The 14,008-nt window shown below is 45.5% G+C and overlaps 1 protein-coding gene across 1 annotated transcript in view; it reads right to left on the reverse strand.

Moving 5' to 3' along the window:
- Positions 1-4,500: 4,500 nt before the first annotated feature.
- Positions 4,501-14,008, reverse strand: part of CNBD2 (cyclic nucleotide binding domain containing 2) — a 55,854-nt gene continuing 46,346 nt past the window's right edge. The window contains exons 11-12 of the mRNA XM_047771192.1: positions 12,027-12,190; positions 4,501-4,844 (exon numbers count right to left, since the gene is read on the reverse strand). Of these exons, the coding sequence (XP_047627148.1) occupies positions 4,526-4,844; positions 12,027-12,190 (483 nt within the window). The 3' untranslated portion in view covers positions 4,501-4,525. The remainder of the gene's footprint in view (positions 4,845-12,026; positions 12,191-14,008) is intronic.

Raw genomic sequence — 14,008 nt, forward strand, 5'->3', positions numbered from 1 at the left:
AATATACACATAATACATTTCTAAATCACTTGAAAGTAAGCTGAAATCATCTCCCTTGATAACAGCCAAGTACCTCAGTGTGTGTTTCCTAAGAACAAGGAGATTCTCTTACATAACCACAGTACAATTACCAACATCAGGACATGTAACATTAATACAATACTACTATGTCATCCGCTATTCATTTTCACACTTCACAAGGGTCTCAATCCATTTTCTTTTTTATTCTGATTTGCTGTTGTGTGTGGGGAGGTTTTAGAAGATAATAGGTGGGGGTAAAACAAAAGACAGGATCAGGGGCTCTGCAGAGCCCTGGAGTTTCGGGGAAGCTTAAGAATATTTACTGGACTCCACGGATTTTACAAATGATGGTAGTGAAGATCCAGAAGGGGGAGGAGGGAGCCTGGCTAAAAGTTACACAGCCCTTGTCCAGATTCCCACTTGTCCCCAGGGCTAAAGCCCACAGCCTTTAGTAGCCACGAAAAGCCCTTGTTCCAGCTTTGGTGCTGCTTCTCAGCCACCAAGAAACTACTTGTCTTAATGTCAGCTCTGAACTAGTCACTCAAATTCTGCATCTCATCACCCTTGTGATTAAACCCCTTAAATTCTCAAGTGACACAAAAACATCACGGCAAAGTGGCCTCTGGTGGTGCTATGGGAATCTCGAAGTGACACTTCTCACCCCTTAGACTTTCCAGAAGTGGAAGGTAAGATTTTTCCACGAGTTATGTAAAAGAATCAGAGGATTTAAAGAATGCCTTTTGCTTCCAGCCCCAAGAAGGGATCTTAAACACATAACAAATGCTGGCAATATCTCTTGTGTTTCTCAAATGGGTTTTTTCATGTATCCCAAACAGTGGAAGCTCTCAGTGCTGGGGGCTATATTTTTGTATATTTTTGGCTTGAGTGTCCTAGGTGTGCCTCTCCAAGTATGACTACACTTATTTACATATGGCAAATCATCCCAGAGGGCCAATATTGTCTCTCTAGCACAGTTCCAGGGTTGTGTGTACAGAATTTCTGTTTTGCAAACAGGTGGCTCATTTGGGATAGATGAGTAAGGGTGCTGTCACAGTACACACCTGCTACGTTGCTATTTGCCTAGGAGGGCGCCAGGGCACAGTGAAAGCACATGGATTTCCTGGAACAACCACCTGGTAGCTTAGACAAGGCCTTTGCCTCTCTGGGCCTCAGGCTCTTCATCTCTCAAATAGGGACAATACCACCTAGTTAGTAGCCAGGAAGTATGTTCAGGATAAGTGATAGCCTCTGTAGAGTGCCTCACACAATGCAGGCATACACTGGGCACTCTGCACCTAAGCCTGCGCCTTTCTCCCTTGTGACAGGTCACTGCAGGCTTCCTGACCCCCGGATCTGTGCCAGGTGGGCAGGGAGAGCCCCTGTAGCACTGAAAACACTTGTGCCAAGAGGTATCATAGTAGCTCCTTCTACATGAGCTTTCCTCCCATATAAGTCCTAATTTATCCTCCCTGCCTGATTCTGATCCCTGCTGCCAGAGCAGGTAGGGGTGGGGGTGGGGATTCTGAAGCTCACAGCCCGGAGGCTACAAGGCTCTCACACACACAACCACTAGCCCTCCCCACACTCTTTCAGCCATTCTTCCTTCAAATAGCAAGCACCCTCATCCACAGTGCTTGTTAATGCTTTGGTGACCTGCCTCTGCTCTCTCCCTCCAAGGCTGCCCCTTAATACTGACATTAACCATTTCATTTAGTGAAGAGTGTGGGGATTGGGCGGAGATGACATCTAGGACCCTCCCATCCCACATCTCTCAGGGATGGCCCTCCTTGTCCATCATGAAGGTTTAGCCTTTCAAAGCCTCAGTTTCCTAGTCCATTGAGGGGGATGAGAGTCTCTGGATGGCCAAATTGATCTTGGTCAAAAATGTACTAATACCATTTAATGTAGCTTACCATTAAGCACTTAGTCTCTACAAGGGACCGTACATGTGTAACTGAACACAACTAGGGCCAAGTGCTGCCCACTCGCTGCTTGATTACTAAATTCAAAGAAGCAGTAAAACTGCATAAAATCATAAATAAGAGCTATTCAAATGTTTATTTGGATTTTAAAGAAAATGCCAAAGGAGAAACTCATTCTCAGTGCACAGAAAAGCTCTTTGAAGACTGGATATTTCTTATTCTCAAGTTTTGTTACATAGTGGTTTCGGAAAAAGCTTTGCTCTTTCTCTGTTCCCCTCAAGACTTCCTAAAGGTCTGCCCTCACAACCTCTCCCCCTGCACATGGTGCCCTCACTCCCAAGATGCCCTTCTAGACTATTTTCTCACCCACCACTCCCCTAGAAAGCAAGCTCTGCCTCTTACGCTGTAAGTCTTTTCTCTCACTTCCCAGGAAGCAGGGCACAGGGGTCTTGGTGAAATCCTCCACCTTGCTGTACATGTACCACTTCTTTAAATCCTCAGCAGCTATTAACTGGCAGACCTAGGATCTTAGCCCTGAAGTCATTAGACTCCAGTCAGATGCTCAGCAAGATGGCTGTCATGGAATAAACGCTCAATAATAAGTTTCTCCCTTTCTCTGGTCCTGTCATGTCTGCTCAAGAACCTTCAAGATTTCCCTATTGCCTAGAGCATGGATCAACAAACAATGGCACACAGACCAAATCTAGGCTGCCACCTGTTTTTGTAAATAAAGCTTTATTGGAACACTAAAGCGACTTTCACCAGAGTTGGTAGTTGCAACAGAAACCATAAGGCCTGCAAAAACTAATATATTTATTATGTGGCCTTTTATAGAGTTTGCTGACTCCTGGCCTAAGGCAAAAGAGGGAACACAGATTGCCCCTTATCTTCCTTTGGATCTGCTGCAGAGCAAATACTTAATAAACACATTGCAAATGAATGAACAAAATATCCACATCATCATCTTGAGCCACAGCCCTCCATGCAAAGAGGCCCCTAAATATAGTCAGATACCCCAACTTACCTGGTCCCCAAACAGTGCCACTTAGCCTTGTAGGTCACAGACAACCCTTCCAGGACTGCCACAGATGTCCCAGACTCCTCCACCCTCTGAGGCCATCAGGGTCGTCCCGATGATTAAGTCCACTGCTTCTCTCCTCTTGTACATCCACGCTCTCTTCTGATGGAAAATTCCCTACTCCTCCTGCTTGGCTGCACGTGTAAAGTTTTCTTTAAAATTCAGCAAACAAAATTATAATGTTGAATATGCATTTCAAACTATACTCACCTCTCACTGGTGAAAACCATTGATCCAGCATGCTCATTTTGCCACGGGAGGAACTGGGGCTGCAGGCGAAGGACTCAAGGCGCTCAAAGGGGACCTGTGAGACAGACACAGAGCCAGGCTCTCCAGAGCTCCTAATGCCCGGCTCAGCGTCCAGGTGTTCCTCTGGGTCTGCTCACGGGGTGGGGGTGGGGGTGGGGGTGGGGTCGGTGAGTGTGTAGGTACTGGGTGGAGGAGGGCTCCTGTCTCTCCTGGCAGCTCCGGGCTGGACTCTTGTGCTGCCATGGCCTCTACCAGGCCCCTCAGGGCTCTCAAAGCTAAACCATAGGGTTTCCCAAGGGAGAGAGGTGACTTGGTCCTGGGTCTGTGGTGCTGAGACTAGACAGGAATCCTGAGTTCTAGACCCAGCACTACCAGCAAGGAGAGCCAGCCCAGGCCAGTGATGGGTGTTGGCCAGGACCCACCAGAGGGACTGAGGAGCCCTCTGAGTCCCACAGACCACCTTCTTGTCTCTGGTCTGCATCCTCTCAGGCTGCTCACTCCTCATCCTTGAGCCAGAACGCCGGCTCCTGTGGCTGCCCATCTGTCTTTGGCTCCTCACACCTCCCCTCACGGTCACACCTCACTCCACTTGCTGGCAAAGCCCTGTCAGTCTGACAGAGCTCCGTGACAAGCTACTGGCAAACCAGCAGCCTGTGGGCCCAACACAGCCTACGTATGTGTTTTGTTTGCCTAACGTAGTATTTCAAAAACAATTTGAATTTGTTGCTCACATTTGAAAACCAGTAGGAATCATCTAAAATATTGGGTTTCTGGATTGTCTTAAAAAAAATCTAAAGATCGGCAGTACCAGGCCTGTATTATTTCTTGGCATGGCATCAGCTGACAGGCTGTGGAGCAGCTGCTCCACCTGGATAGGGAATGAGTGCACCAGTCCCCACCATTCCCTGTTGCCTTCCCAGTCCTTCTGCTACACTCCTTTAGAGGACCTCTCTGGCCTTGCACCCCCCATCCCCCATCCCCACCCCCATCTTGTCTCTGTGCTTCCCACCTATCTCATCAGGTAAGACCCCTCAACCCTGAGGCTATCCCCAGTGATTAACCCATCCACATCTAGCTGCCTGAGCATAATTTACTCAGTCTCACAATGTCAAGGGAGACAGAGCCCCAGCTGCTGCTCCCAAATACCTCTCTGGACCCAGAGCTCAGCCTCCAGGATCACCCAGGTGTAGGCCCCACAACTCCCATGGTAGGTATGCAGAAAACATGGTGGTCAATCCAATACCTTTTATTGATTCTAAACAAGGACCCCTGCATTCTTATACTGAGGCAGGAGTTCTTGGATTTTGTACCGGGGTGCTATAATAGCTTGAACAATCCTCAATGGGGGGAGATATTTCTGGGGTGCCATAAAAATGGGATGATGACGTTTAGTCTTCTTGTCTAAGCTACACAAATCCAGCATCACAGCCTTGGGGTTGTAGATCCCTTTCTTCTTGGGCCGGATTGGGGTGAATGGTGGACATTGGCGAGGCTCTACAAGCAGTCGTACCAGGTCCTTTCGAAAGATATTCCAGGTGTTCTCCTTGAGGAACTTCTGGCACATATCTTCATCGCTAAAGGTAAGGCACAGATGCTGACGTTCCCACACCAGCTCCTCCCTGACCCCTACCCCTCCAGCCCTGCCTCCTGCCACTTTTTCCAATCCCTAGACACACTGTGCTCCGACCCACTTCTGTGCCTTTTCCCAGACTCCTCTTTGGATACCTTACCTTTCCATGCATTCATCCCCTAAACATGCACTAGTCCATGCAGTGGCCATGAGCCACATGTGGCTACTGAGTAGCAGAAGTATGGTCAGTCTGAATCAAAGATGGGCTCTGAATGTAAAATACATACCAGATTTCAAAGACTTACAACAACAACAAAAAGAATGTAGAGTATCTCAGTAATTTTTTTGTTGATTACATGTTGAAATGATAATGTTTTAGATATATTGCATTCAACAAAATAAATTATTAAAATTAACTTCACCCATTTTATTTTAATGGCCACACCTGAGACATATGGAAGTTCCTGGGCCAGGGATTCAATGGGAGCTGCAGCTGAGGCCCATGCCACAGCCACAGAACTACCAGATCCAAGCCACACCTGCGACCTCCACTGCAACTCACAGCAACACCAGATCCTTAACCCACTGAGCAGGCCAGGGATCTAACCTGCATCCTCACAGAGACAATGTTGGGTTCTTAACTCACTGAGCCACAACAGGAACTCCTCACCCATTTCTTTATCTCTGTCTTTCCTTCTTTTTTTTTTTTTGCTTTTTAAGGCTACCCCTGCAGCATATGGAAGTTCCCAGCTCAAATCAGAGCTGCAGCTGCTGGCTTACACCACAGTCATAGCAGTACAGGAGCCAAGCCACACCTGTGACCTACATAATAGCTCATGGCAACACCAGATCCTTAACCCACTGAGTGGGGCCGGGGATCGAACCTGAATCCTCATGGATACATTTGGGTTTGTAACCCACTGATCCACAAAAGGAACTCCTTTTTTTTTTGTTTTTAATTTTAGGACTACACCTGTGGCACATGGAAGTTCCCAGGCTAGGGGTCGAATCAGAGCCATAGCTGCTGGCCTACACCACAGACACAGCAATGCCAGATCCGAGCTACATCTGCGACCTACAGTGTAGCTCACAGCAACGCTGTATACTTAACTCACTGAGTAAGGCCAGGGATCAAAACCACATCCTCATGGACACTTAACGCATTGTGCCACAATGGGAACTCCCCCACTTCTTTCCTTTTTAAATTGTATTTAAAGTTTTCTTAAATTATAGTTGATTTACCACCACCATTTCTTTTTATTCCTTATAAGGTGGCTATTGAAAATTCTAAATTATGTATGTGATCATTAGCCATCAGGGAAATGTAAGACAAAGCCACACAAGATGCCACTTATGCCCACTAGAATGACAATAATTAAAAAGACAAATAATAACAATGTGTTAATAGGGATGTGGTGATGTTGGAACAAGGGTTTCAATACATTGTTTGTTTTTTTTTTCTTTTTTTTCTTTTTAGGGCTGCACCTGCAGCATATGGAAGTTCCCAGGCTAGGGGTCAAATTGGAGCTGCAGCTGCAGGCCTACACTACAGCCACAGCAACTTGGGATCTGAGCCTTGTCTGAGACCTACACCACAGCTCACGGCAATGCCAGATCCTTAACCCACTGAGAGAGACGAGGGATCAAACCCAAGTCCTCATGGATCTTAGTCGGACAGCTGAGCCACGACAGGAACGCCCCAATACATTGCCGACAGAAATGTAAAATCATTTGAAAAACAGTCTAGCAGTTCCTCAAAAGGTTAAACAGAGTTAACGTACGATGCAGCAATTCCAATCCTAGGTATACACCCAAGAGAAATGCTTGCACAAGAATGTTCACAGCAGCATTACTCATAATAGTCAAAAAGTGGAAAGAACCCAAATGCCCATCAACCGATGAATGGATAAAGTGTGGCATATACATGCACTGGAATATTATCTGACAACAAAAAGGAATGAAGTACTGGTACTTGCTACAACTTGCATGAACCTTGAAAACATTATGCTAAGAAGCCAGTCACACATATATGGTTCCATTTAACTGAAATGTCCAGACTGGACAAATCTATAGAAACAGAAAGTAGATTGGTAGCTGCCTTGGCTGGTCTTGGTGCCCTGGCGCTCCTCTGCCCCTTTCCCTCATTGCACATGAAGGTGAGGCAAGTAGAGGAGGGTGGAGTAGGCTCAGGACTCACTGGCTTATTTCCTCCTGAGACCACGGCAAGAGACGGGCACATTCAACTTCTACCAACTTACCTGGACTCCCACCTAAGGAGACAAGCCTGATAAATAACACATTAGAGCATTCCTACGGGTAGACTGCATTGACCAGAACAAAATTAACTCTGATTTATAGGGATCAACTTAATACAAAATTGAGAGGTCAGAATGGGCTACAAGTTAGTTCTAGTGGTCTCAGCTGTGCCAGAGTCAGCTCCTACCACCTCATGAGAGCAACTCCTTAGCTCAAAACCGGCCATGGCGGGAGTATGTGCACCTCAGGACCAGCAAGCACTTCCAGTCAGGGAACACTTCCACCTCCCAGAGAGCTGCTTCTTGAACATTCTCCAGCACACCACTGGATAGCCTCCACTTAAAAAGTTCCATTAGGAGTTCCCGTCGTGGCGCAGTGGTTAACGAATCCGACTAGGAATCATGAGGTTGCGGGTTCGGTCCCTGCCCTTGCTCAGTGGGTTAAGGATCCGGCGTTGCCGTGAGCTGTGGTGTAGGTTGCAGATGCGGCTCGGATCCCATGTTGCTGTGGCTCTGGCGTAGGCCGGTGGCTACAGCTCCGATTGGACCCCTAGCCTGGGAACCTCCATATGCCGCGGGAGCGGCCCAAGAAATAGCAACAACAACAACAAAAAAAAAAGGCAAAAAAAAAGTTCCATTAACTCCTAATTTCTTCATTAACAAATAACAATATCTGGGAGTTCCCGTTGTGGCGCAGCAGAAACAAATCCAACTAGGAACCATGAGGTTACGGGTTCAATCCCTGGCCTCACTCGGTGGGTCAAGGATCTGGCGTGGCTGTGGCTGTGGCGTAGGCCAGCAGCTGTAGCTCCGATTGGACCCTAGCCTGGGAATCTCCATATGCCGTGGGTGTGGCCCTAAAGAAAAAAAAAAAGGAAAAAAAAGCAAATAACAATATCTAACTCTACCTGAGCAATTACCATGCACCAAGCACTAAAGTTAACTCATTTGATCCTCACCACCACCCCATTTCACAAACATGGAAACTAAGACTCAGTGATGCTAAGGAACTTGCCAAAACCTATGAAGGGGCAAGCAATTGATTACAAACTCTTAAGGGGGAGTTCCCGTCGTGGCGCAGTGGTTAACGAATCCAACTAAGAACCATGAGGTTGCGGGTTCGGTCCCTGCCCTTGCTCAGTGGGTTAAGGATCCGGCGTTGCCGTGAGCTGTGGTGTAGGTTACAGACGCGGCTCAGATCCCACGTTGCTGTGGCTCTGGCGTAGGCCAGTGGCTACAGCTCCGATTCGACCCCTAACCTGGAACCTCCATATGCCATATGCTGATTCGACCCTTAGCCTGGGAACTTCTATATGCCGCAGGAGCGGCCCAAGAAATAGCAAAAAGACCAAAAAAAAAAAAAAATTCTTAAGGGATTTTTTTTTCTATTCTTTTGGATCAAGAGTCCAAGTTAGGATGGACCAGATTCCATGTCGCCTCCTGATGCTGGTGGCCATACTGACTTCTAGTCTAGTCTTTCACTAAATGCAGTAGCTCATCTAAAGCCCTCAGCTTCATGTAGGGATTCCAGTTCCAATCTGGGTTGTGCTTGAACTGTCCTTGCAGGCTGCAAAGCTTCAACCCATGAGGCCCTCAGCCTCCACCCCTACCGCACATCCACCCAGCAATCTAGCATTGGATCACGATCTGGGCTTTGGTTTTAGGCTGCTCTTCCTTTGAGCCCTTGGAGACTTCCTTTCTTTCTTATGAACTCAGCTGTTCATGCTCTACATGGTACCCCCCCTGTGTTTTGTCGAGGGCGAGGCTTCAGGTTATCTCGTCTGTGGGATCCACAGCACCCACTGACTGTGTGATCTTCAGGATGTCACCTCCCCTTTCCTGGGCCTCAGAGTCCTCAATTAAAACATGGAGGATTTGAGCTAGATAATGGATATGTTTTCTGCCTGCTATACCAGTCTAGAAAACTATGAGTTCAACAATTAATGAATAACCCCAAATTCTATCTGTCAGCATTACAGATGCTTACAGTGAAGTGTTGACTGGGCAGCACAGTTACTGCCCAAACATCTGCCACCCTGAGTCCATGCAAACCTTCTCTGAACTTCAATCTGACCAACATTAACTGACACCCATCATGTACCAGTCATTATGTGAGAAGCTAAGGCTCCTTAAACCCTTTTTTGAGTAGGTGGCTCTAAATATTACAATTTTGATTAACTCTACTTAGTTTCATCTACTTAAATATTTAGTTTGGCTTTGCTCTAAGCAACAAGATCATCAAATCATGGGTTTAGTGAGCAAGTTGTGTGTTTCTAATTCACACTAGAATAAATACAGAGCTGTTTAAACTGAAAATGTCAATCTATGTACCACTTAAAATCATCCTGTAAGCCTTCTGTGAATATGTTCCATACTTTGGGAAACTGATCTAGTCTAATTTTCTTGTTTTATAGGTTGGAGTCTGAGGCCTAGAGCAGGAAAAAATGGCTTATTCAAGATCACACAATTCCATATCAAATGCTTTCACATGCTCATTGGACATGACTGAAGTTAACTTTACAGATCTGCTGCCTCACATCTCCTCTTTCTTGGCCACAGGAACCACTTGCTTCTCACACCTGCCCACACAACCATGTCTGATCACAATATCACCACAAGAGAGGAAAAGGAGGAAGATGCAAAATGATATACTCTTCAAGGTTTCCATTGTGAAATACTGTGTGCCTGAATGCCATATTTGGCACATATCCATACAGTATAAAAAAATACTAAAAGGAAACATAAAATGCTCATTGGGATTGTTAGAGGAATGCAAATGTTTGGGTCTTCACCTTCTTAAATGTTCAGCAGTGAGTGTGCCCTATTCATTCATTCACTCATCCAATGATTACTGAGCACCTACCATGTGCCAGGTACTGTAAGGTACATGCCTTCATGAAGCAATTGATTAAGTGATGGGGAAAGAACTGTGAAAAACTCCACAGCTCTAAACAGCTGTGATACAATGTGGTGTGGCCACTGATAGAGCTATGTAGGGAATACTATCAGTGCACAGAAAGGGGGACTTAGGCCAGCCTGGCATCAGTCAGGAAAAGTTTTCTGGAGGAGATAAAGAACGAGGAGGAATTTATCAGAAAAAAAAAGAGGGGCAGGATTGAGGGATGGCATTGCAGGTATAAGGACCTGTATTGGCAAAGGCCAGTGTATGCAGGTCTAGGAGGCAATCCACCTAAGCTGCTGGAGTGGGTTAGAGGTGGGAGGAGGAGGTGCTACAGGGGCGCTGAAGGGCCAGACTATGAAGGGCAATTAAGTGGCACTGCATCTGCACTGTATCCTCTAGGCAGTGAGGTACCACTGAAAGCTTTTAAGCAGGAGTTTCACATGGACAGATCTGGGGTTTAGCAAGAGCACAATGTGCAGAAAGAATCTCTGGGAAGGGAGAAGCCCAAGGCAGGGACAGGTAGTATGATGGCTACAGGAGTCTAGGCTGGGGATCCCAAATTCAGGGTAGGGGCGTCACCCAGGGAGGTGAATGAGATCCATTGGGGTATGTGAAAAAATAATAGGACTTCATTTATATTTACCTTTGTCTTATTCTTTTTAGAGATCTATTTTTACATGTTTGTATGTGATATATATATTATAAACAATAATATAGTACAGTAATATATGAATCTAATAAATAAAAAGAAATTAACATACATTATTTATATCACATATATATTCTGGGAGTATACTCTCAAACACTCTTTACTAATAGCAGCGTGAAATCAAAACAGTTTTTGTAACCAGTGGTCTGGGCAAAAAATTAGTTTTTATGTAACAAAATAAAGGTTTTTTTTTCCACACTATAAAAGTATTCACTCTGAAAAACTTAGAAACTAGGGAAACGTAAAAAGAAATATTTTTATCAACTCTTTCAAGATGTATTTTTTTTTTTTTTTTTGGAATTCCCGTTGTGGCTCAGCAGGTTATGAACCTGACTAGTATCCATAAGGATGCAGGTTCGATCCCTGGCCTCCCTTAGCAGGTTAAGATCTGGTGTTGCCACAAGCTGCAGCATTTTAAATCACAGATGTGGCTTGAATCCTGCATTGCTGTGGCTGTGGCATAGGCCAGCAGCTGCAGCTCTAATTTGACCCCTAGCCTGGAAACTTCCATGTGCCACAAGTGTGACCCTAAAAAAGAAGAAAAAAAAATTTTAATTATAAAGGTAATACATCAATACCAAACATGTGGAGAATAAAGAAAAAACCCACTTGGAATGTCATTACTCTGATAGCAATTTTTAAAAAGTATATCCCCCCCATTATAAAAGAAAGGCACCCTCATTGCAAAAACAATTAAACATGAGAAGAATATATAACTCTAACCAGAAAGTCCCTTTTAGTCCTACCTTCCAGAGAGAATAACTATTATAAATTGGGCAATACCACAGATATTATAATTTTGGTTATTTTCCTTCTAGATTTTTCTCATGTGTTTTACAAAGGCATAGTCATAGCATATTTATAATTTTATACCCTCTCCTTTTCATGCGGCATTTTATCACCCGCTTTACTTATGTTTTTTAATAAAACAGTTACTTTCTATCAAGGGAATGTATCACAGTTTCCTAAACTATCCCCTTGGTGTGACACATGTGGGTGGGGGATGGTTGTTTTTCTATTATGAATATGGCAGCTATGAATATCTTAATGCACGCAGCTTTCCCTATAGCGATATAAATTCTCAGGTAGACCATTGTTTCAAAGGGTAGGAATAGTTTTGTTGCCCTTGAAACATTATTATTACTACTATTCAAAATTATTATCAAAGGATTGAACCAATTTCAAGTGTACCAACAATTATGTTTCATTCTGCCCTTGTCATTATTAGGAATTAGCATTTGTTTTTTTCTTTTACTAAAATAAGAGGTTAAAAACTATGCATTTGATCTGGTGGGATGTACACACATTTCCAGCACTGACCTGGGGTACATGATCTTGAACTTCGACAACTTTTCTATTGTCTCACTGTCAATCAGTTCGCAGAATTTTTCTTTCCCCACCCGTATCACCTCAGCTCCCAGGCTCACGAGGATCAAGGGCCGTATGTCATGTTGGCTGTCCGGGAGGAGGATCTGGTGAAGGCCCTGGAGAAAAGAAGTCCCAGAAAGTTTGACCTCAGAGACCATTCACCTTTATAACCAGATTTTCAGGATGGGAACAACAAGGCCCTGAATAGAAGGTGAGTCCATCTGGGGTCATTCAGGGCTTTCTTTGCTACATGACACTGAACTCCTTGGACTCCTCAAAAAGGAAGAGCCCTCAAGGCACTTTATCTACTGTCCTCCTTCCAGGCAAGCAGGCTCTGCAAGAATCATACTCACAGTCACTTGCCAGGTGATGGCATTTTACAGGCTTTCCCCAATGTTCAATCTCAACTCTTCCTTGTGCCAGGCCAGCAACTCCTTTTCTCTTCCTTAAGACCATGACAAACATCTAGTCCTCCTCTTTCAGATCTCCCCCGAGCTTTTCTGCTGGGCTTCATTCATATGCCTGTGTCCCCACTGAGTCTTAGTTCTTTTTCTGTCCCTCCCAGGCTCTGGGGCCACTGGTGGCCCCTGCGCAGCTCCCGTAGCTCCTCAGGCTCCCTGGCGTGGCTTCCTGCTCAGTTATATCTGGAAGGGAGATGGAGATCAACAGGTATACCTGCTTGTTTTACAGAGTGTAACCCCTTTTTAAGGAAACACTGAGATGGGGCAAAGCTGGGACTTTTGAGTCCTTGCTTCTGGATCCTAATCCAGGGCGCACTCTTGGCCTCTCAGCTACTAAGACCCAGGCAAGGAGGGGAAGGGAGATCAGGGGTCCAGAGCCTACAATGCCCAGCTGTCTTGGGCTTAAGAAGACATGAGGGGTGCCATAAACCAAGAGGTCTGCTCTATGGAGGCCACGTGGAATCAGGAATAATCCTGGCTGCAGAAGGAAGATCTATATGTTTACTTATCATCTGACTTTGGGCAAAGTTTTACTTCCCTGGCCATTGTTTGCTCACCTGTGAGAGGTGGAAACACCTGCCCCATGTGTCTTGTGTCTCCAAGGACTCTCAACTCAAAAGGAGATATGAAGTGGGATTTGGAAGAGCTTCCCCTCCCCCGCCCTCCCCCACACCACCACCACCATCACCATATGGATTCTAGACCCTGAAGAATGAACATATGCTCTGAGCACTGGCCTTGTCTCTCCTTGGGTAAGACCGGAATGGAGATGTGTTATCTTTCTTATGAAGCTGGTGAGTGTGAGGATGCTCTGGAGGATGTGAAGCACCTCACACATGAGTTGTGCTCAGTAAGATGGGCATGAAGGCCCTTCTAACACAGAAGCAAGAAGGGCTACTTGTAAAGGTCTGTATCTTATAATTACCGTAACAATGATGACAGTGGTGGTGGTGGTGATGATAGCGCCAACTGCTGTTTAATGAGCATTCAATAAATTCCAGGCCCTTGTGTAGCTTTCGTGCATACTAACTGGTGTAACCGCCACTAGACCCCATGAGGTGAGTCCATTTATTATCATCATATTACAGAGGACACTGCTGGGCTAAGAAACTTGTCCAACATCATACAGCATGGAAACAATAAAGCTAGGATTTGAACTCAAGTGGGTCTGTCTTTAGAGTCCATGCTTTCACTGCTCTACTCTGAGGAAACTGAGACCCAAAGAGGTTAACTAATGTGCCCAAGGTAACAAGACTGGAAGTGGTTTTGCCCAGGAGAAACAAGACTGGAGCCAGGATTTTCCCAGCATCGTCAGCAGGCACTATTAACCACTCCAATCCACCCACACACTCCAGCCAGAGTCGGGTCCTTTCTCTGCCCATCCTCTTCCAAAAGCTTCTCAAAGCACCCAGGATAAAATAAAACTCACTGTGGGGAGTTCCCGTCGTGGCGCAGTGGTTAATGAATCCGACT

This window comes from Phacochoerus africanus, chromosome 3 (genome assembly GCF_016906955.1).
Source record: "Phacochoerus africanus isolate WHEZ1 chromosome 3, ROS_Pafr_v1, whole genome shotgun sequence".
Lineage (NCBI taxonomy): Eukaryota > Metazoa > Chordata > Mammalia > Artiodactyla > Suidae > Phacochoerus > Phacochoerus africanus.